This window comes from Podarcis bocagei (assembly GCF_964188305.1).
Source record: "Podarcis bocagei genome assembly, chromosome: 12".
In the NCBI taxonomy this organism is placed as follows: domain Eukaryota; kingdom Metazoa; phylum Chordata; class Lepidosauria; order Squamata; family Lacertidae; genus Podarcis; species Podarcis bocagei.
In genome coordinates this window covers 36,369,335-36,390,605 of record NC_138137.1, presented here as the reverse complement: position 1 = coordinate 36,390,605, position 21,271 = coordinate 36,369,335, and the positions used below count along the sequence as shown (strand labels likewise).

Here is a 21,271-nt window from a genome sequence, read left to right as displayed (position 1 = left end):
ACTGAGCTATGTGGGAGTTCTATGTAAATAGCAGCCATGGGGAAGCCTGAGCACCATCTGGGTGGGAAGGGGGAATTTCACTCTGCCTCTCCTTGCCACAGTCCTGACAAAGATTGACCCTTCAAAGGTGCTGTTTTCATTAAAGGGAAGTCCCAGAGCCCACACTGGGATTGTTAACTTCATGCCCAGTTGGGTTCTAGAAGTCACTGGGAATGCCCATCTAGGCATTCAGCCTCCTTGTACTAATCACAGTCCTTGAACCTGAAAGAAACCAGATGGATTGGGTTTTACACAGTGTTATTTTTCTTTTAAAAAGAGGTGCTGGAACTCACCATGAACACCTCCCTTGTTCTCTTAGAATGGCAATGGCACCCACCAGAGAGGAGCCAGAATTGAGTTCCTATGAGTTCCCCATGAAGAAAAGCCCTGGTTTTACAAATGTAGGCACCATCTGTATTGTACAATTGAAGGAGTATCATACCACTTTAAGCAGTCACGGCTTTGCCCAAAGAACTCAGGGAACTGTAGTTTGTTAAGGGTGGTGAGAATTGTTAGGAGACCTCTGTTTCCCTCTCAGAACTACAATTCCCAGAGTTCCTTGGGAAAGGGCATTGCCTGGTCCCTGGCATTTACCTCATCATGCTGAGTGCTATTACCGTACTTGATTAAAACGTTTTACTTGAAAGAATATTGCTTGCATTTTTGTACACTATTTTGAAATGGTCATTTTGTGCTGTAAGGACATAAGAAGTATTTGAACCATTTCCTTTTGGGAAACAGTCATTGGTCAACTGAACAAATGGTGAACTTCTGTCAGAAATACGGATGTTGATAAAACAAAAATAATAAGCTATCTGTAAAACCAGATCAGAATTTGAAGTGGAACATCCAATTGACTGTTTTTATGATGTTTGGTTTGCTTACGTTCTCCTTAGCTCTGAGAGCTGAACTCCAGCTAGATGTGTTAAAAGTGACAGGAGCTGTTAAGCGTGCCCTCTTGCTTGATTACCATCAGTCCCAGCATGTCTTCCTCTTCACAATAGACAGGCAGAAGCGGCTCACTTGCAAGGACTTTGTGGTTTATCTCAGAGTAAGTTTTGCTCTTTGCTGTTTCCAGAAAATTATTGCTTTGGGAGCAATTCTTTCAGAATATAGTAACTATCTGGATGATTAAACTAGGACTGTCAACAGAACTAATATAAGTACACCCCCATATTGTATGGGCAGATGTTTTTACAGATGTGGAAAGAGCTGTACTACCATATCAGTGGCAACTCTTATACTGTGAGCTTTCTATAGGTTAGTTCCCAAATATATATATATGTGCTTTTATCTCACTGGTCTTTCTGTTCTGGGGAAACAGTTTGTTATCACTGGTTTTCTGAGAGCAGCTTTTCAGAAAGACTCAAAAAGAGACGCTATTGATTATGAACAAGTTGGAGTTATTTTGACAATTCAAATGATTAAGCAAGTGGGAATCTGCTCAAGTGGGTTTGGGTGGCACCTTTGGGTTACGTACAAAGGAATGTTATAGGTAATGGTGGTTTTTCAAAGCTGATGCATGTGACTCCTTTCCTATGGAACACATCAACACTATTCCTTCCATAGGTCACATGTGTGCTGCTTCCATTTCAGCAAAGAGCTTGTGGGAACTGAGCTCTTTAGAAGTACAACATCATGGCAGACTACTGCTTTGAAATAGTTCTGGCTCTGCACACATTAGCAACCTGCTTCTCAAGTGCGGATGTTGCAGAAGCAGTGTGTTTTGGAAATTTTGCTATAAGTGAGGTAACTTGCTCTTTGTACTTTCTGGAGACTTTAGCAGCATTCGTCTGCAAACTTACCTAGTTTAACTAAATTCTTACTCACTTCTTAGTAGACAGCCATAGGATCAGGATATTAATTGCTTCATTGCTGAAACAAAGACTACACACACACACACGCACACAATGCATTAATGAAGTGCAACGTAAGTGAAGAGTTTCTATGTGATTTCTCTCCCGCAGGATGAAACTGAATACCGAGATAAGTTGTCTCCAATCAGCATTAGTTTGAACTACAGCTTGGATGAATCCACCTTTTCAGATGGTTCAGCTGTTGACCCAATATTGAACTATTACCAAGAAAACTACATCGGGGAGCAGGTAGGGTCTTGCATGCGTATTTCTTATGCCTCCGAACAGCTAACGAAAGCTTCCATGCTGTGTGGCATCTTTTATAAGCAGCTTTGTTCAGGGTTTCAGCATTCTTTCAGTGTGCGCAACAAGAGCTTAATTTGTTCATTATGGTGAGCTAATTGAACCAGACCTATCTGAAATTTCTCGAACCTCTTTCAGCCTGTGTTTTTTCCTGAATGTTCTCATTCTCTTAGCCCTAGCTAACTGCAACAGCCTGTAAATCATATTCCTCACAGCAATGAAAGAAAGATGTGCTCACTCTTTTAATATGCAGTACGTTAACATGCCTTTACATATATAGCCAGTCACCACTGGCTCTTTGTATTGGAATCAGGGGTTTGGAAGCATCCAGCCTTTTCAGGGACTTATTTTTAATGGCTATCAAACAAGCATGAAGGAAGGGAAAGGAAATGGCTGGGATTCCTTTCAAGCAGAGCCCCTAACATGAGTGATGCATGTTTTGAACAATGCAGGCTTACATTCTTGTGGATTGTGGAGAAGACAACGTGTGCATTCCTGACTTGAAACTTTCCGCTGTGCCGTAAGTTTGAGCAAATAAACTTGTGTTTTGCACTTAATGGAATAAAGGTGTTCATTTAAAATGTGGGCAGGGGGTGGGGACGAGAAACCCATCAAGATTGCCCCATCCGATAGGAAGCAGATATTTTAACTATTGAATGCTGATATGAGCTTTTAAGGGTGGTTTTTTTTACAGCCGCTAAATGTGTAGCTTCAAAGGTTTGTCACATCTAAACACAAAACAAAACAAAGCCACTTCTTTAACAGCTCTGCTTGCTCAGATTTTGCTTATTTCAGCAAAAAAAGTTTTGGATATTCTTCCTGAGCAAAGCCATGGGTAATTGGTTTTGCTCAAGGCTGCAGCCTTCTCTTCTGGCAACAGTGCTGAAAGGGTACTGTTACAGAGAAGCATGTCTGGATCGAGGATGGGAGTGAAAAAAACCCTGCATCCTCAGGGCATTCCTTGAAAGCAATTTTAGTCTCACATCGTGCATCCTTTTTTTCCAAAGTACACCTCTGCAGTGCAGTAAAGGCCAGCATATTGGACGGCTTTAAAAGAGGATTAGACAAATTCATGGAGGAGAGGGCTATCAGTGACTACTAGCCATGATGGCCAGGCTCTGCCTCCAGGGGACGCGGGTGGCGCTATGGTCTAAACCACTGAGCCTCTTGGGCTTGCTGATCAGAAGGTCGGTGGTTCAAATCCCTGCGATGGGGTGAGCTTCCGTTGCTTTGTCCCAGCTTCTGCCAACCTAGCTGTTCAAAAGTACACCAGTGCAAGTAGATAAATAGGTACTGCTGCAGCAGGAAGGTAAACAGCATTTCCGTGCGCTCTGGTTTCCGTCTGTTGTGCCAGAAGAAGTTTAGTCATGCTGGCCACATGACCCGGAAAGCTGTCTGTGGACAAACGCTGGCTCCCTCGGCCTGAAAGCGAGATGAGTGCCACAACCCCATAGTCGCCTTTGGCTGGACTTAACCATCCAGGGGTCCTTTACCTTTACCTTGGCTCTACCTCCACAGTTGGACACCGTAATGCTTCCGATTATCAGCTGCTGGAAACCACAGGAGGGGAGAGTGCTGTTGTGTTCATGTCCTGCTCCCTGGTTTCCCATAGGCATCCGACTGGCCACTATGAGAAGGGGTTGCTGGACTAGATGGGCCACAGGCCTGACCCAGCAGGCTTTTCTTATGTCATTATGTCCACCCTAATTGAAAGCCACAAGTGAAAGGAAATGTGCAGCTTGGCAATAATGACACAGGAATGACTCCTCACATCAGCCGAAGAGATGGTTCTTCTGGATCTCAGTTTGCTGAGAAATCGGCACTGTTGTGTATTTTGAAAACCTGTTATGAAAATGAGTTTTCTGTCTTACAGGGATAGAGATCAGATCATAATTGGGGAGGAAAACTGTGTCACGCTTATGATCAACTCAAGAAACGAAGGCGAAGGTGCCTATGAGGCTGAGCTCCATATTAAGATACCCCCTGAGGCAGATTACACTGGTGTCGAGCGTAACAGCAAGGTAACATGTATTCCTTTTCCCTAGCAGAGGCTGCATAGCAGAAACCTATACAGGCACTTTGCGGGAGGAAAGCAATGGCAGTCATAGATATTATATTTATTTGAACCAAGTGGGATAGCTGGCCCTGAAAAATAATATTTTTTAATTAACAAAATTATTCACACAAAGATGTATCGTAGCCTCCCCCAATATGGTGCCCTCTATCACCCTGACCATTGGCCATGCTGGCAGGGGCTGATGGGATTTGTAGTCCCACATCACCTGGAGGATACCAGGCAAGGGAAGGCTGGTTATTGTAATGTTGTTCAGCAGTGGAGCTTGAACTGAGCTGGCCGTAGTTTGTTTTAGTTGAAAAGTTTAGAGGCACTTTTGGAGGAGCCGAGATGAAATTCTATCCCCTAAATACACAGACAATTCATGTGCTCACTACAGGGCAGCATATATCAATTCATCTGACTACAAAGCCTGCAAGCTGATACAGCATGAACTTTATTTTGGATAGTTCAAAGCATGACACGCCTCCCCTCCCCCCAAGGAACCAAGGTGTGCCAAGTTAATTTCCTTTCGAGAATCAAATATTTTTCTTGTGTTGAAAATAACTTCCTGCTCCTCTTCTTTAGCCTGTTCTACTGATGCAAAACTCACTGAAGGGGGTAAGAAAGATCTGTCTGTAACAGTTGACAAGAAAGGAACTGTGCTATTCTTAGAGGCTATATTTTTAAATTAAACAAAGCTTTGTCTTGTATTTGTAGACTCATCTCTAAAAATAATATTTAAAAACCTAACCCTTTTGCTACCAGATGTGTTTTGGTGTTCTGTCCAGTCTTTTGTGCAGTTGTGAAGGTCACAGCATGAAGCTTTATTATTGTATTATGAGGGTGTAAGTTGTTGAGGCAGGTATGTTAGAATCAGCATTGGAAATTCAAATTCAAAACTTTATTAGCAAAGCCAACAGGCCACAGCTGTACAAGAGTTAAAAGTGAGAATAGGGATAAAAGGAAGAAAAGAACAGGCAAAAGGAGGTCCGTCGGGTGAACAGGTCTGTCACTCAGATGGTGGCCCTCAATTTCGCAGCTCTCTCGATGTACCTCGCGACCTTCTCTGTTATCTGACTATCCGTATCAGATAATAGAAAATACAGTGTAATGTCTGGTGAGCGGCCGGGGTTGGAGAGAATGAGTGGAGTAATAATCTCATTCCTTAGGTCTTTATAAAGGGGGCAAGTAAGAAGGACGTGGGACACTGTTTCCGTGTTACCATCTCCACATGGGCAGAGTCGTTTTTCAAATGGAGTCTTTTGGTAACGACCTTCGAGTACAGCAGAGGGAAGAACATCCCATCTAGCCAATGTAAAGGCACGTCTGTATTTTGGGATGGTTAGTTTAGACAAATATGAAGCTGGAGAATCAAAATGAGAAGGGGGAAAATAGGTATACCATGGGCACAGTTTCTTTACGATAGTCAGGTTGTTTTGTCGTTCAATGTCTTTCAGGCGCTGGCCTATTAGACTCTTAGAATCAGACTCTTAGAATTAGAATCAGCATTGGAAATGTGTTTAAGATGTCAATCAATCAATCAATCAATCAATCAATCAATCTCCTTTATTGGCATAGAAAAAGTGCATCATATACATGGATCATAGCACAACACAGTTAACGAAACATAGTAGGAGTTACTTTAGGATAAAATTGTCCAGACAATGTGAAGTACAGAAATGGCTCTTAGGACCGATGGTGACATCATTTCATGCCGTCACTCAAAAAGTGTTTAAGATGTTTTAGAGATGTTGCTAGTGTTTTATCACTTGTTGTTTGTCACCCAGGGCATCTTTAAGAGGAAGGGCAGTTATAAATTTAACGAATATTTAAATAGTAACAACAACAACAACTGTTGTGGCTAGACAAATCTGTGTCAAAGCAGAAACTCAGTGTAGCAGAGGATTTTCATTTGTTTGTGTGGTTTTTTCTCATTTGGGGAATAAACGTTTAGCTGCTAGCTGGGGGGTGGGGGCGGAAATCAGCTTAATTAGAGCTGCTGCCACCACCCTGGGAGGGGAGGGGAGAGAAAGAAATACCAGTTTCCATGTCTTAAATGCACTCACACCAGGGGCAGGTGTCCTTGATGCTATTGGCACTTAATTCCATGTAACTTTCCGTGCCAGAGCAGGGCGTTAGAATGTCAACAGCTAACACTCGGGCCATTAATATCCGGGCCTTTGGGGAAATCATTTGTGGCCAGTGATTAATCATCATCACATAGGCAGCTCTGCCAGTTTTAAAGCCTACACAGCTTCATTCATCCGGGAGTTCTGCTAGGTTGCCTATTTCCATCCACATTCCTCTCGTTTCCACTTGAAACCAGATCCAGGTTGCACTGGTGCGGATGTTAATTGGTCAGGTTTTGCTACTGTTCAGAGCGGTAAAAATAAGCCATGTGTTCCTACAAAAGGGAAAATAAAGTCATTCCTAGTATCTAGTAAAAGGCTAGTGTGGCTAAATATTTGGAGGTGTTAATGGATTAGCATATGTGACATGGGAACTGCCAATAGAACATGTGTCAGTTGTTCTCCTTTGCAAATACCCAGGTCTTTATTCTCCGATACAAGAATAATTTCTACAGTACAATTTCTGCAATCTTGCTGTCCTTTGAGCTAAGCGGGTTTAAAATATGGGGAGGAACTGAGCTTTATCCATTAGGTCAGTGGTGTGATGCTTCTTGGGTATGCCTTGTTTTCATTAATAGAGATAAGGAACAAAGGGCAAGCAGAAAAATACTGTGAAGAAAACACACAAAAGACTAACTAACGCATGCTACCAAGTCTTACAGAGACTTCATATTCATGCATGAGGCATAAGGGTCACCTGGGCAGTTCTGTGTAAGGGGTCCTTGGATGGTCAAGGAAGGTGATGAATAGGGTTGGGATGGGCAATTTCTGGTCCTCCAGATATTACTGGACTGCAAGTCCCATCATCCCTGATGATTGGCCATGCTGAGGCTGGTGGGCATTGGAGTCCAACAACATCAGAAAGAACACAGGTGGAAAGGGCCTTGTGTGCTGTGGCACCAGTGTTCTTTGAAACTCACTCTGTCTTGAAGGACATTGGAGAAGCTTTCATGGACACCACACACAGACCACAGCCAAGTATACCATTCTACCTGTTCCATTGGCTACAACAGACTGCTTCTTTCAAGTCTAATTTCAGTGGTGGGTGAGATCCTGTGGGTGCCAGGAATGGCCTCTCTGGGCCCATGTGTGCTCCCAGGAGCCACATTGGTGACCCCTGCCAGGAACTAGTTTCCTACTTAAAGATAAAGTAACTGGCTGTTATGTAAAGCATAGGATTCCTCACATTTCTGAGCCACTGTATGTAAAAGTACAATCACTGGGGCATGCACAGTGCCTCATGTTTTTCAGAAGTTCTGCCGTATACATTCCTCATATGATTTTATTTCTCTAGCTAACGATGCCAACGAATTAAGGCAAAGAAAGACAAATAAGTCTGTTTTTTCTTTTGTTCAAGCCCCTATTATGCAACTTCTCCTGTCTTACAGCTCCCTGTTCTTTCTCCCTCTGTTCCCTTATGTTTATACAGATGACCTGGCTAGAGAAAGGAGGCCAGAGATAATAATACTCAGAAAGATCAGAAGTGTCTTTAGTCTAAAAAAAGAAAAAAGAAAAAGAAGAGCACCATCAAAGCAACAAAAAGTAGCCTGGGATATGGGGTGGATAGAACGCAGGGCTGAGAGTCAGAACACAGGGGTGGCAGGACTGTAACTTCACAATCCTTGGATGCATTCACAGTACTTAAATTATTGCATTTCTACAGCTAGATGTGCCCTCAACACTTTTGGAGCATCCATCAGCAGCAGATTTCTCTGGGTGATTGAGAAAAACAAAGAAGTGCACAATTCTTTAGTAGAGTGCTAATTACTTCTGTTCTCTTGGGCAGAAATAAGTTGAGTCCTTTCAGAAAGCGAAGACAGATGTGACAATTTAAGAGCAGCCAAAGAGCTTCATTGGTGTTTCCCTTCCAAGGCAGGCCCCAGTAAGAAAATTAAAACAGTTGTGTGTATCTTCAGAGAGCTTCGATTTGAATGGGGATAACCTGTTGGTTACAGGTAGCCTATTGGTTAGTGCCTGTGACGTCACCACATGCCCGGGGTTGGGAACCTTTTTTCAGCCCAAGGGTTGCATTCTGTTGGAGGATGCCTTCCATGGGTTGCATGCCTGTGGGCTGAAGCCAAACATGGGCATCACCAGAGGCAGAAGTGGGCAGTGCAATGTACCATACTTTTCCATGTATTCCATGATTTTTTACTCTAAATTAATGTTTAAAAACGGGGGTTGTCTTATACATAGATAGTGCATAGGGGGGCGGGTGATTGGTTGCAGCTACGAGCTGCAGCTTGTCAGCGGTGATTTGGTGGGTGATTGGTGGCTGCGGGAAAGGCTGCTTTGGATTGGCTGCTGCTGCGGTAATTGGGTGGTTGATTTGTTGATGTGGCAATGGCTGCTGTGGATTGGCTGCTGCTGCAACAATTGGACGTGGTGAAGGAAAGATTAAGAGGACAGAGGACTGACAGAAATATTTAGAGTTGCTAAAAACTTTTGGGCATTGGGATGCAGAAAGGGGAGGTATGGGGAAGTCTGAGAAACATGGTTTACGAAAAGAAGGTTATGAAACTATACGTGTGTGTATGTCTTTTTATATGTTTGTATTGTTTTAAAAAAAATTGTAAAATCAATAAAAAAATTTATATTAAAAAAAAAAACAATTGGACGTGGTGAGCAGGCAGACGCTTGTTTGCTTTTGCAACACGAGTGATTGTCAGTGTTTATCTGTCGGGTTAGTGATTTTCTGCATTCCCCCCAAATAAAGCTCAACAACTTCGGCCATCTCCCCCTATTTTCTTAAATTTGAGTCCCCCAAAATAGGGGGCGTCTTATACACGGAAAAATATGGTATGTGGCTGTTGCCTTTTGTACAGTAGCCATGCAAAAGCCAGAGGTTTCTACATACCAGATGTGGGATGGCCTGGGCTGAGGTTCCCTAACACCTGTTACATGCCTTTCCTCTTCCAAATCCAGGAACCGTTTGACAACTGCTCTTTAAATGTTTGTGAGTGCCTTCTGTAAGGTGATGTACGCATCAGGAGTGAGCGACATTTTTGCTACTGAGGGCTGCGTACCCTCAAAGGAGAACTGTCTGAGGGCAGAGCCATGGCAGGCAGGGCTGGTCTCCCACAAATGCTTTCTCTCTTAAGATCATCACTACAGCACACTCTTTGACTCCCACACCTGCCGTGATCCATCCATCCATTTGTACACACATCAATTGCGCACATACACAAACCCACAAAAGGGACATTTTTGGATGCCTTTTTGACACACAGATCCAAGTTGAATTCACACTTTCGAAGCACCCTACCTGTGTGTAGACAAGTGAGGCTGTGGGACCAGAATCTGTGAAAGTCCATCTTAAATGAAAGGCACCATTCACTATCTTTCCTTCTTGAGGGCTGCTAGGGGCCTGAGAAGCTGCCAAGTCAGATGTTTGGTCTTATCTAACTCAGTACTGTTGACGCTGACTATCAGCAACTCTCCAGGGTTTGAGGCAGGCATCTTTCTGATCCCTGTCTGGAATTGCAAACCTTCCAAGTGCCCTGTTCAAAATGGGACATCCCGTTCTTTCACATGAGACCTCGGCAGCCATTTTGGGTGTTGTAATCTTGCGTGCTCTCACACTGCACTCTCACCCCTGAAAAAGCGCTTTTGGGGGAGGGGCGAGAGCAATGTGCGGATCACGTGACTCACCTGGGAGCGCGTCCTGGAAGACACATGTCCCAATTTGGGGCTTGAAGAAGTTGGACAGTACAGAATTGTCAGGGGTTGAAGCTATGACCTTCTGTGTGCAAAGTAGTTTCTCCACCACTGAGCTAAGTCCCTTAGGAAATACTAAAACCCCAATATGGAGACCACTAACTGTTTCACATGATACACATAACATTTGAAAGATTCCTATTCCCTGCACTGGCCCAGAGACATGCAGGCTCTGCAATCTAACATTGTGTATCCACCATCTGGGGATGGTGGCTGTGTTGCTTTGCAAGTGTGGCATGTATAGACAACAGGACCCAGCAGGGGTAAGAAACTTTTATTTAATTGTTATGCCCACTGCATGGAGAAAATGCTCTGACAGTCTCCCCAAGGGGGAACCTTCCATTTCAATCAGAAGCACAAATGTCACCACTGAAATTAATATGGTAGTGAAAAAGATACTTTTCCTATTGCCATTGGAAAAGGCAAATTATTCTCACCCACTTCTGCAAAGCTCTTGGGCATTGCAAACAATTTCTAAAGCTCAGCTCCATTGCAATAGTTGTACACAGACAATGCAACTTTGCTAGCAACTTGGCTTCACTCCATAGATATTTTCTCTTCGTATCTGTAATGAAAGAGCAGATAATGCAAGAAATAAATATGTAAATCTTATTTTTCCTTCCAAAAAAGAAAAGACAGATATATTATTTGATTCTCTTCAAAGTGTCAAGCCTTCCTTAAGCATGAATGAAAGATTGGGCCTCTGTGCAGGTGTTTGAAATCAGGAGTAATCTTGCCATCTAAAAGCCATTCATTTTGCCAACAGGATACATTTTGGATTGACTTTTGCCCTCCCTGTTGGTGTTCTTTTGTTACAGGCCTTGCGCGTGCTGAGCTGCGATTACAAGATGGAAAATGAAACTAGAATGGTGATTTGTGACCTTGGGAACCCCATGGCAGCTGGAACAAATGTAAGACAACACCAGAAACGTTTGCTGATTTTTATCAAATTGAATTGTTTGGGGGAGTTAATGGAAAACTGCCTCAATTAGGGGAATTTGTGTCAATAAGAGGCAGCTTTAAAAATAGATATATTTGGCCAGGAAATGGTTCGTATAATAGAAGACAGTGTTACATTATATTTTAAAAAAGATAACAGACTGATTGGTTAACTTATTTATGAACCAGGCCACAATCCATTTGAAGTAATCAGCTCATATTCTGGCAAATTAATTGGACCTGAGTACTTAAGTGCACACCTGTCTGATTGCTTGCACTGAGATTTAGACTCCAGTCCTATCCATTTGCCTGATAATAAACCCATTGAACTCTAAGCCTCACTTAATACATTGTATAATCCTTGACAATGCAATTCTTTACATGTCTATTCAGAAGACATGTGAAAAATGGCACTGTCAAGGATTATTCCAACATACTCTGGCTTACATCACTTCTGAACAATTACTGAATGTAGGTACATACATCTGATTCGGAAAGGAATGTCCCCACTAAGGACAATTCACTTGAGAATTTCCACGGTCTGATTATATTATTTGATTTGTGATGGGTGGAAACACTAAAATATGTTGCTCTTGATTGTTATCATGGTTTTGTTTACATCAGAGTCATTCAAATCACAACTAACATTAGAAGTGCATTTATTTGCAAACAAAAATATGAATGGGAAAAGCAGCAATTGCTGGTACCCCCTTGGTATTTTCTGTGATGGGATGGACTTTAAGACCATTATATATGACTGTTGTTGTTGTTGTTTTGCATGAAATGCCAGGGAATATATAGATAATTCAAGCAGACTTAATTGCATGTGTTAAAAAATGAAAGTGTGTTCACCTACATTTATGGCTTTGGTGTAAAATCTATTGATGGATAAGTTCCAGAGAACTGATTATCGGGTTGGTTGGAACAGCTCCCCTATGAGGATGGGGTTGTCAATTAAAAAATAGGTTTGAAGGGGGTGGGGACATGATAGAAGTGTGCAATGTTTTTACGCCTTCTCTCACAGTGCTGGAACTTGTAGCTATTCTACAAAGTGGAATGTTGGAAGACTCAGGGCAGACAAAAGAAGTGTTTGTCCACACAGGGCATAGCTAAACTGTTGAATTAACTTCAGACGCTGTAACAACGGCCACCAAATTGGACAGCTTTAAAAGGGGGAGTATGAAAATTCATGTAGGATAAAGGCTGTTAATTGCCATTAGTCCTGACGGCTGTTTACCACATCCACTGTTTAGGCAGTGTGCCTCTGAATACCGCTTGCTGGGAATCGCAAATTGAAATACTTTATTGTCACTTGTACAACTTGTATACAGTGAGATTACACAAGCACCCCCCACTCAGCTCTCTTAGTCTTAATTCCCCTCGTTTACTGACGCACGCACACCAAACCCGAAAGTCAGTTGCCCTGTTGTTATCTTTTCATTCAGCAGCCTAACAGCCCACAGATAGAAGCTGTTCTTTACCCTGTTGGTGCGACTAATCATGCTTCTATATCTTCTGCCTGAGGGCAGGAGATCAAGAAAGTGCCGGCCAGGGTGTGAATCATCCCTGAGAATTTTCCTCACTCTCCTGAGGCAACGTTCTTCCGCTATTTCATCCAGCAGATTCGCGGGACAGCCCATAATATCTTGTGCTGTATTCACCACCCACTGTAGGCACTTCCTATCAGTATATGTCAAACCAGTGTACCACACCGTGATGCAGTATGAAAGGACACTTTCTATTGTTGACCGGTAGAAGGAGATCATCAAATGTTGATTGACATCGTTCTTCCGCAAGACTCTGAGGAGATGGAGTCTCTGTTGGGCTTTCTTAACCACCTGGGTTGTATTTATTTACCAAGTAAGGTCTTCACTGAGATAAACTCCTAGGAATTTAAAGGAAGATTTAAATGGGGGAGAGTGCTGTTGTAGTCGGGTCCTGATATCAGGCTTTCCATAATTATATGGTTGATTACTGCGTTAACAGGATGCTGGAGATGCTGGACTAAATGGGCCTTTGATCTGACCCCAAAGGGCTCTTCTTATGTTCCCACTTACTAAACTGAGTAAAACGCTGCGTGTTAGTCTCTGTGGAGTTTTATTGGTGGCATATGTGAACCTCATTTGCCTCTTATTACCAGGAGTGTCAAGGACCAAAAGGCACCTTTAAAAACTGTCGCCACGCAGAGGCGTCATCTGCTACTCATTAGTAACTTACAACAGGAGTGTAGTTTTGTTGTATGTAAAGTCTCTAAGTGAGGCTCATGTAGTGCATATTACCTGTATAGGGAAGCCTTTTCGTATGTAATGTTTTATTGTGTTTTTATATATGTTGGAAGCTGCCCAGAGTGGCTGGGGCAACTCAGTCAGATGGGCAGGGCACAAATAAAAAAGTAAAAATAAAATAATCACACACACACACACACACACATATATATAGATCCCAACTGGCTGGGTTTCTGTTGGGCAGCTCCCAACAGAATATTAAAAACACAATAAAACATCAAACATTAAAAACTTCCCTAAACAGGGCTGCCTTCAGAAGTCTTCTAAAAGTCAGATAGTTGTTTATTTCCTTGACATCTGATGAGAGTGTTCCACAGGGCGAGCACCACTACTGAGAAGGCCCTCTGCCTGGTTCCCTCACTTCTCGCAGTGAGGGAACTGCTGGAAGGCCCTCAGAGCTGGACCATAAGTGTCTGGGCTGGAGGATGGGGGTGGAGACACTTCTTCAGGTATACTGGTCCAAGGCCCAGTTATTATTATTACCTAAGTTATGACTTTTGGGCAGGTGCATTAAAAATATAAGAGCCTGTTGGAACAGGCCAGAGGCCTGTCTAGTCCAGTATCCTGTTCTCATAGAAGCCAACCATATGCCTAAGTGAAGCCTATAAGGATATGAGGACAATTATTCATTCTCCCTTCTAATTGTATACAGCAAGTCTGGCAATCTTATTTCTTTATGGAAAAGAATACCTATTAGCTCTTTATGTAGATGAGCAGGGAGTGGGCAACCACAGCTTGAAGAATTATTTGCACCCCTATACGTTGGTATACCTTGCATTTCCAAGTGGCACCATCTAGGGTCCAATTTAGACCAACTGAGGGCTACCGCCTTTAAAGGTAGCGCAGTCAAATGGTCACAGTTCTAATTAGTGAATTTTGACTCCTAGTTTTCTACAGGCATCCGGTTTACCGTTCAGCGTTTTGAAAATGCCGAATTCAGCATCCAGTTTGAACTGCAAGTGAGAAGGTAAGCTGTGATCCAGGAGACTCAATCTGAGTACAGTCATCCCTCGGGTTACAGACACTTCAGGTTGCGTTTTTTCAGGTTTCGGACCACCAAAACCTGGAAGTACCGGAACGGGTTACTTCCAGGTTTCGGTGGTCGTGCATGCGCTGAAGTGCTAAATCATGCTTTGCGCATGCGCAGAAGTGCTGAATCGCAACCTGCGCATCCTGCATGGATCACGTTCACAACCTGAGTATCCACTATATTGAAAAGTGCATGAAGCTGAAAGAGGAAGTAGGAAAGAGTGCTACTTTCCCAACTTCCTCCTTTAGCCATACGTATTTTTCAAGGGAGAAAAAGGTAATCTCATTCACCACCTCATGACCAAGTTGCTGGTGTGTGTGTGTACATGTTAAAGGCTTTAGGAGCACCAAGAAAAGACCTCAAGGGTGCTGTTGAGGTACCATGCTGGTAATTTCTGCTCTATAGTGTGTATTTAGCAGAGGGATAAGACATAAAATTTCTTTTTCTTACCTTGAAAGGGTAGGAAAGCCTCCAAAAGATAGTTACTTTCCTCTAGAGATTCTCCATCATTCTCAGTAGTAGCAAAGGAATGGTCCAAGGAAAGTTTACAAAGCAGAAGGCAGTTTATCACTGGTCCAGTCCACATGTCCATGAATTTGGTGCAGTTGCTACAGAAGGAAAGATTACTGGATAAGAGACATATGTCATGAGGCTTTTCCAAAGAGCAGCTATCATCACTCTAGAGTTGTTTCCTAACCACATCACAAGATCAGTCTTCAGAAGTCCTGGGTTTTGTTGCATTACTGGAACATGTAATCTGATTACTATCATAGTAAATATATTTTCATGTTGATATAATAATATATAGGTACTTGAAGTAGAAATGAGACATATTTATTCATTTAATTAAATGTGTGCCTCTATTGCTAGCATTTTTTAAACTTGTGAAATGAGCCTGTATGAGTAGTCAGGAGTGTGGTTAGAGCTGTGATTTCTCTTTAGACAAAGTAACTCTGGAATAAACTGATAGATTACAAAGATCACAAAGCAGGTGGTATATTACAAAGATTGAAGCTAATGCAACAGGTGATTTTTCCAGGTGTACTGCTTGACAGCTCGGTGGTGCATAGACCCTCTGGAAATATTTGTATACTCTTCAAAGTATGGCACAAATGCTTTCTCTCTTATTTCTAATATTTCTTCCTTTTCACTGAGGAGTGATAATCGCTACCCCTTGATCCATGTCCCCTCTCTTAGCAATTGACCAATAATGTTGGAAGGAAGGTTTTATAACCTATATCCTATTTTGGGTAGGTTATAATTAGGATGTTGGGAGAAGATTGTGGAGGAAGAACCAGTTCCTTCAGAGTTATCAATATACACGTGATGTTTCCTTGTTTCATGAAGACCCAGGCCTTATCTGTTATTCCAATGGCCCCAGACAGTTGGGTGCATCTTCCACTACCCTGCTCCAACTCTCAGAGAGAGAATTGTTAATTTGATAAGTGCTATAGCCCAAAGCACGATAAGCTTAAGCAAAAAATGCTTTCAGGTTTATATATGTGAAACATAATTAACCTCTGCACAAATTTCTTTTAGTTCCAACAAGGTTAATCCCAACAGTAATCGGGTTGACCTTCAGATCGACATAAGTGCAGTAGCTCAAGTCCAGGTCAGAGGGTAAGTACATTTTGTATTCAGGCTGGACATTTTAAAAAGAACCTAACCATAACTGTTTGCTTAGTTTACTGTGAGTGGGCAATAGTTAGGCCACAATGTTGATTGGTTCAAAAATGGGATTGGGCTCAAAAGGAAGCTGGTCCTACCATTAAGCAGAATGAGTCATATATCGGTTGCAGGTGCTGGAGTGAGGTGGAAAGAAAAACAACCTACAATTCTTCCTGAGCTATTCTCATCTGTTAGATGACAGATCTGTGTGTGTCACTTGGTCCTACCTGTGCCTAGACTGCTCTGTGCCCCCTCAAGCTCACCTGCCACCCTGGGATGTGTTGAAGAACACTGTCCCATTGCCAGTGTGGATCATAGGAGCCAACTTGTAGGGACTGAGGGGTCTTTGGCCCTCCCAATAAAATATTTGAGGGGGCCAACCACCCAGCCTCCCACCCCCAAGTTGATGGGCATTGCCATTCAAATGGTGTGTGTGCACCGCATCATGTGATCAGTTATGCAGGGCAGGGCTTACCTTTGTTCGAGTTGGCGCCCCTGGTCCAGTCTAGTCATCTTCTGTACATGGATTGCGGGGTTCATTTGCACCCTCCTGTCCTTTGCCTCAGGCACCCAAAAGTCTCAGGCTAGCCCTGCTCAATAGAACTTTCTCATTCGGAATTTCCACTGATTTCTCATTCTGCCAGAACAATTCCTCATACAAAAAAGTCCTATGCGCAGGAGCTTGAAGTTCTGACCCTACCACATCATACAAATGGGCAGATTGTATATTTGCGACTAGGTGTATTAACTTTGTTATGGGGATTAAAAACTTACTGTGCTTTGTATATTTGTCCCCCTTCCCTCTGTCTAACTTTGAGCTACATGACAGGTGGCACAATGTGCCCTTCTCTGTTGTCCATTGTGGTTGTTTCTGCACATTTGGTTTAGCACCGGACATTAGTGCTTCCTTCGCATTCAGAATCCCTAAACTAGGAACTCTAGAAAATGTTTTCAAAAGTTAGAGAGAATGGAGCTGGCGGACCCACTGCCTTTGTTTTCTTAATCGAGTTTAGATGTGGATCATAGCCCAGAGAACTCCATCAGGTTGCCCAAGGGCTTCTGTGCACTCAGCGGTATTCCCTGGGAGCAACATTCCCACACAGTCTCACAAATTGCTCTTGAAAGCTCTCCAAGTTTCCAAACCGGTTCACATTGCAGCATGGAGAACACTTCTTCGTGGAAATATGGCTAAAGGTCCACACGACACATGGAACTAATTGAGCAATTCACTGGAGAGTGGCCAGTTTCCTTAATAAAATATCAGCAATCTTAAGTATACTTTTATCAAACGCGTGCATATTCCTATGCATCTACTTTGAGTCAAGTGCCTAAATGTAAACATCTGTTGCTAAGAAGGAGGCAGGTGAAGAAATAAAAAGAATAGTACAGGATGTTAAAATCCTATGGCTGGGCATAGCCAGTCTTAGCCATAACTCTGCGGCTTCTAAAAGTGCATCCTGCCTTTGCAGGACTTGGGAACATCACATAACGTCTCATGATCTCCAAAGGGTATTAAAGGGTATTAAAATGGATGTTGTTTATGAAATAATACATCTTTGGCTAGACAAACACATCTTAAACTTTCCTTCCTTCCTTTGCTTCTTACAAAGCAATTTCCCTTGAAAATTAAATGTTTACTAAAATTCTTGCTGTTATCTATTCAATTTATATACTGCCCTTTATCAAAAGAGCCCTGGATGGTGTACGACAATAAGAACACATTGCAGAGCATCAATAATAAAAAAACATAATGAAAAACATAACAGACATCACCATAATAAAATAATCGTAATGTTTCCTTATCGTTAATCATGGGTATATTTAAATGGATATATTGTAATTTTTGCAGTCTGGTTCCTTGCATTGCTATTAACTATTTAGAAAGACTGTTGAAGCATGTTCTCTATAAACTGAGAGGTGCCCCCCTCAAGCTGAACAAACAGGCATTTGTGTGAAGATGGAGCGGTGGTCTCTTTGGAAGGGCCCTGTGATTAATTTCATGCACAATTGCCTCTTCCTTAAAGCCTGGAGATTCATGCCGTAATGAGAAACCCAACATTCCTAATATTCCTCTCTGCCATACCAAGAGCCTTGGCAAGCTGTTGTATCATTTTGGGGAGGCAGAACGCAAGGAAGCCCTACTAGGCAGTATCTATACATTCATCCCGTTCCCTCTTTCTTTATTCCCTCAAACATGGATGCTGGGTAACTAGGACTGAAGCTTGGCTGTGGTGGAGAAGCTCACCTACAGGAAAGGGGATTTTGGGGGGTGCAATGAGGAGGAGGTAGGCTGAACCTTGTCAGCATCTACCAAAGCATAAGGCTGCTTCTCACAGCAACTGAGTTTGCTGCAGTTACGTAGGTGTTTTCCATAATAAACACATTATTATTTATTATTCCATAATAAACATATCTGACATTCAGATGTACTGTCAAACCAAGGTTTTGGTTCTACAAGAATGGAACCTTTGGTTTCAGGTTCTTTCTCCTCCTATTGCATTGTGCAATCTCCTCCTCTACCCCCTCTTGCTGATTTGTGGCAAACCATAGATTACCATGTTTACCACTGTTCGATCCTGGTTTACTAGGCCAAATTACAATCAGTTTTGAGTCTAGTATGTCTCTTGCCAATGTATGTAGTTCTCTACATAGCCTCACAGCAATGCTGCACAAAGGGTCAGGCTAAGAGAGACAGTGACCAGCACAAGGGTGTCCAGCAAGTTTCCAGGCTCAAGAGGAATTTGAACATGTGTCTCCCTGGTTCTAGGTTAGGGATAAGGAACCAGTGGCTCTCCAGGAACTGTTGGACTACAGCTCCCATCAGCCCCTGCCAGCAAAACAAGAGGTTATGGGAGTTGCAGTCTAACAAAATTAGCCATATGTGTTCACCGTTCCTGTTCTAGGCCGACACCTTAAACCGGGGTGGGGAACTGGATCTGGTAGCAGGCCAGATTCTTCCTTCCCTCACCACTTGTGGGTCTGCTTTGAGAGGTGGGCAGTGCCAACCACCTGTCATTCATCTGACAACATTATGACTTCATATGGCAACTTGAAAGGGGCTCCTTTTGAAGTCCATTTCAATACAAAACTGCTTGCAAATGGACTTTCAAAGGCAATGTCTCACCGATCAGCTAATGGGCACTAAGAGGCATCACTTTGAAGTGTGTTTCAAATAGTTTTCAATGCAAACTGCTTCAAACTGACTTTTAAGTGCTGGCAGCCACGCCTTTGCTTGCCTCTCACCTGACATCACATATGACATCAAGGGTGGGGCAGGCGGGCATGGTTTGGGGAAAATAACCATTCGCTAAACACAATACCATGCTCCCACACTTTTAAAAAAGCTACATGGGCATCTGACGGTATATGCTCATAGAAAAATTTCCACATGCTTGCAGTCAATTTCTAGTTGCTATCATACATAACCATCGTTTTCTTAAATCAGATTTAATGTTTTTCATTTGTATAACAGACAATTGATCGGATAAGGCTATACTTTTGTACCATTTCAGAGTCTCCCATCCTCCACAAATCATTTTGCCAATTCATAACTGGGAACCAAAGGATGAACCCACTAAAGAAGATGAGATTGGACCTTTGGTGGAGCACATATACCAGGTAAATATGCATATACAAATGAACCATTGACTTCCAAGTGATTTGTTGGTATAATGTTCCCCAGACAAACCGTGAAATTATTCTTTGCCAGTGTTTGGGTTCTAGATGGGGATTTTGGCCAGCCAGCAACACTTAGCATGCGCAATGCTGAGTGAACTCATGAGCTGTTTATGAGACGTGCCTCTGTCAGTTTCAAGCACAGCCACCACAAAACCCACAAAAAGTGAAGTTGCCTTGGCAAGACTGAAATTGACAGAACTGTATGTGGAACCAGATGATACACACGTTTGTCAAGAGGTATCCGGTATTAATAACAGGAAATTATATTAGAATAAAGGTTGTTTTTAAGCATGAAAAGCATGCCTTTGAACATCACACATAAACACACCTATTAAAAAACTCTTTTCCCCACTTCTTGAAACCTGAAAAGGAGTCAGTCCACTCTGGGTCATCTTCCAACCAAATTAACCTGAACATGGGTGAGATTTTCCCACCCTTCACAATGCTCCTGCCCCAGATATGGCCACATTCAGCTGGGAACTAGAAGTTTCAATAGAACTCAATTGGGCATTAGGGAATGAGGAGAGCTCTAGAATGGGAACACAGAGCCTGTGACTCTCCAGATGTTTCCAGACTCCAACTCCCATCATTCCTGACCACCAACTTAGCTCTCAATTGGGAAAAGAATGACCCAGCTGTGTTTACACAGCCAGAGTTGAAAGGAGGAGCCAGCAAGAAAGACGTTTGGCTCAAAAGCTACACAAAAGGCCAAGAGAATTTATAGGCTGTGAGCAATTACCCAGGAGAAAGCTGGCATGCCATGAAGAGAGCTGTGAGGACATAGGATTGCTAGGTAGAATCAAGTGCATGGCAAGAGAATTCAGCTGGTTTTGGCTTCTGTCGCCACACCATTGCAACCTGGCAACAAGCAGCAGAAAACATTGGGAAGGGAAGGGGCAGAATTGATGTGAATGAACAAGCTGCATCTTGGGCTGCAGGATTCCAGTTCAATTTATTCTCCTCTTTGTGTGTGTCTACTCCATAGTTGCAGAACATAGGGCCAAGTGCCATCAATGATACAGTCTTGTATGTGGAGTGGCCAGTTCTGAGCAGAAAGGAATTCCTCCTTTACATCCTTCACATTCAGACACATGGACCACTGCAATGTCAAACAAGCTCTGCAATCAATAGTTTGGAAATAAAGGTAGGGGACTTACATGGAGTTTCTTGGTTCACCTATACGGAGCAACTGTTTATTTTCTCAAACTTCCAACCAGGACTCTGCAATCGTCATCTGGGGCCCTTCTTTGTTTGCCTCCTCCACAGGAGGTCTGGAAGGTGGCAACACGAGAAGGGGCCTTTTCTGCAGTGGCTCCCAGTTTGTGGAATGCTCTCCCCACGAAGGCTCACTTGGCACCTTCATTACATATATTTAGGTGCCAGGCAAGAACATTCCTCTTCTTTCCAGGCCTTTGGCTAATTAAATAATTCACCTAATTCCCCCTTTCTAAAACAATATGTGAGCTGAATCATAGCCATCGTTTGAAATACAAAAGCTTCTCTGAATTTTGCAACACAGTTCTCAAGCCAAGCAGCATGCATAAAAATGCATGTATTGGTGAAAATAACAT

The 21,271-nt window shown here is 42.7% G+C and overlaps 1 protein-coding gene across 2 annotated transcripts in view; it reads left to right on the top strand.

Moving 5' to 3' along the window:
- The window catches only part of ITGA8 (integrin subunit alpha 8), a 129,310-nt gene that overhangs the window by 71,987 nt on the left and 36,052 nt on the right, over positions 1-21,271 (top strand). For both annotated transcript variants that reach the window (XM_081163149.1, XM_081163150.1), the window contains exons 17-25: positions 936-1,090; positions 2,007-2,144; positions 2,651-2,718; positions 4,072-4,219; positions 10,919-11,011; positions 14,212-14,291; positions 15,894-15,974; positions 19,535-19,640; positions 20,686-20,844. In XM_081163149.1, the coding sequence (XP_081019275.1) occupies positions 936-1,090; positions 2,007-2,144; positions 2,651-2,718; positions 4,072-4,219; positions 10,919-11,011; positions 14,212-14,291; positions 15,894-15,974; positions 19,535-19,640; positions 20,686-20,844 (1,028 nt within the window). The remainder of the gene's footprint in view (positions 1-935; positions 1,091-2,006; positions 2,145-2,650; positions 2,719-4,071; positions 4,220-10,918; positions 11,012-14,211; positions 14,292-15,893; positions 15,975-19,534; positions 19,641-20,685; positions 20,845-21,271) is intronic.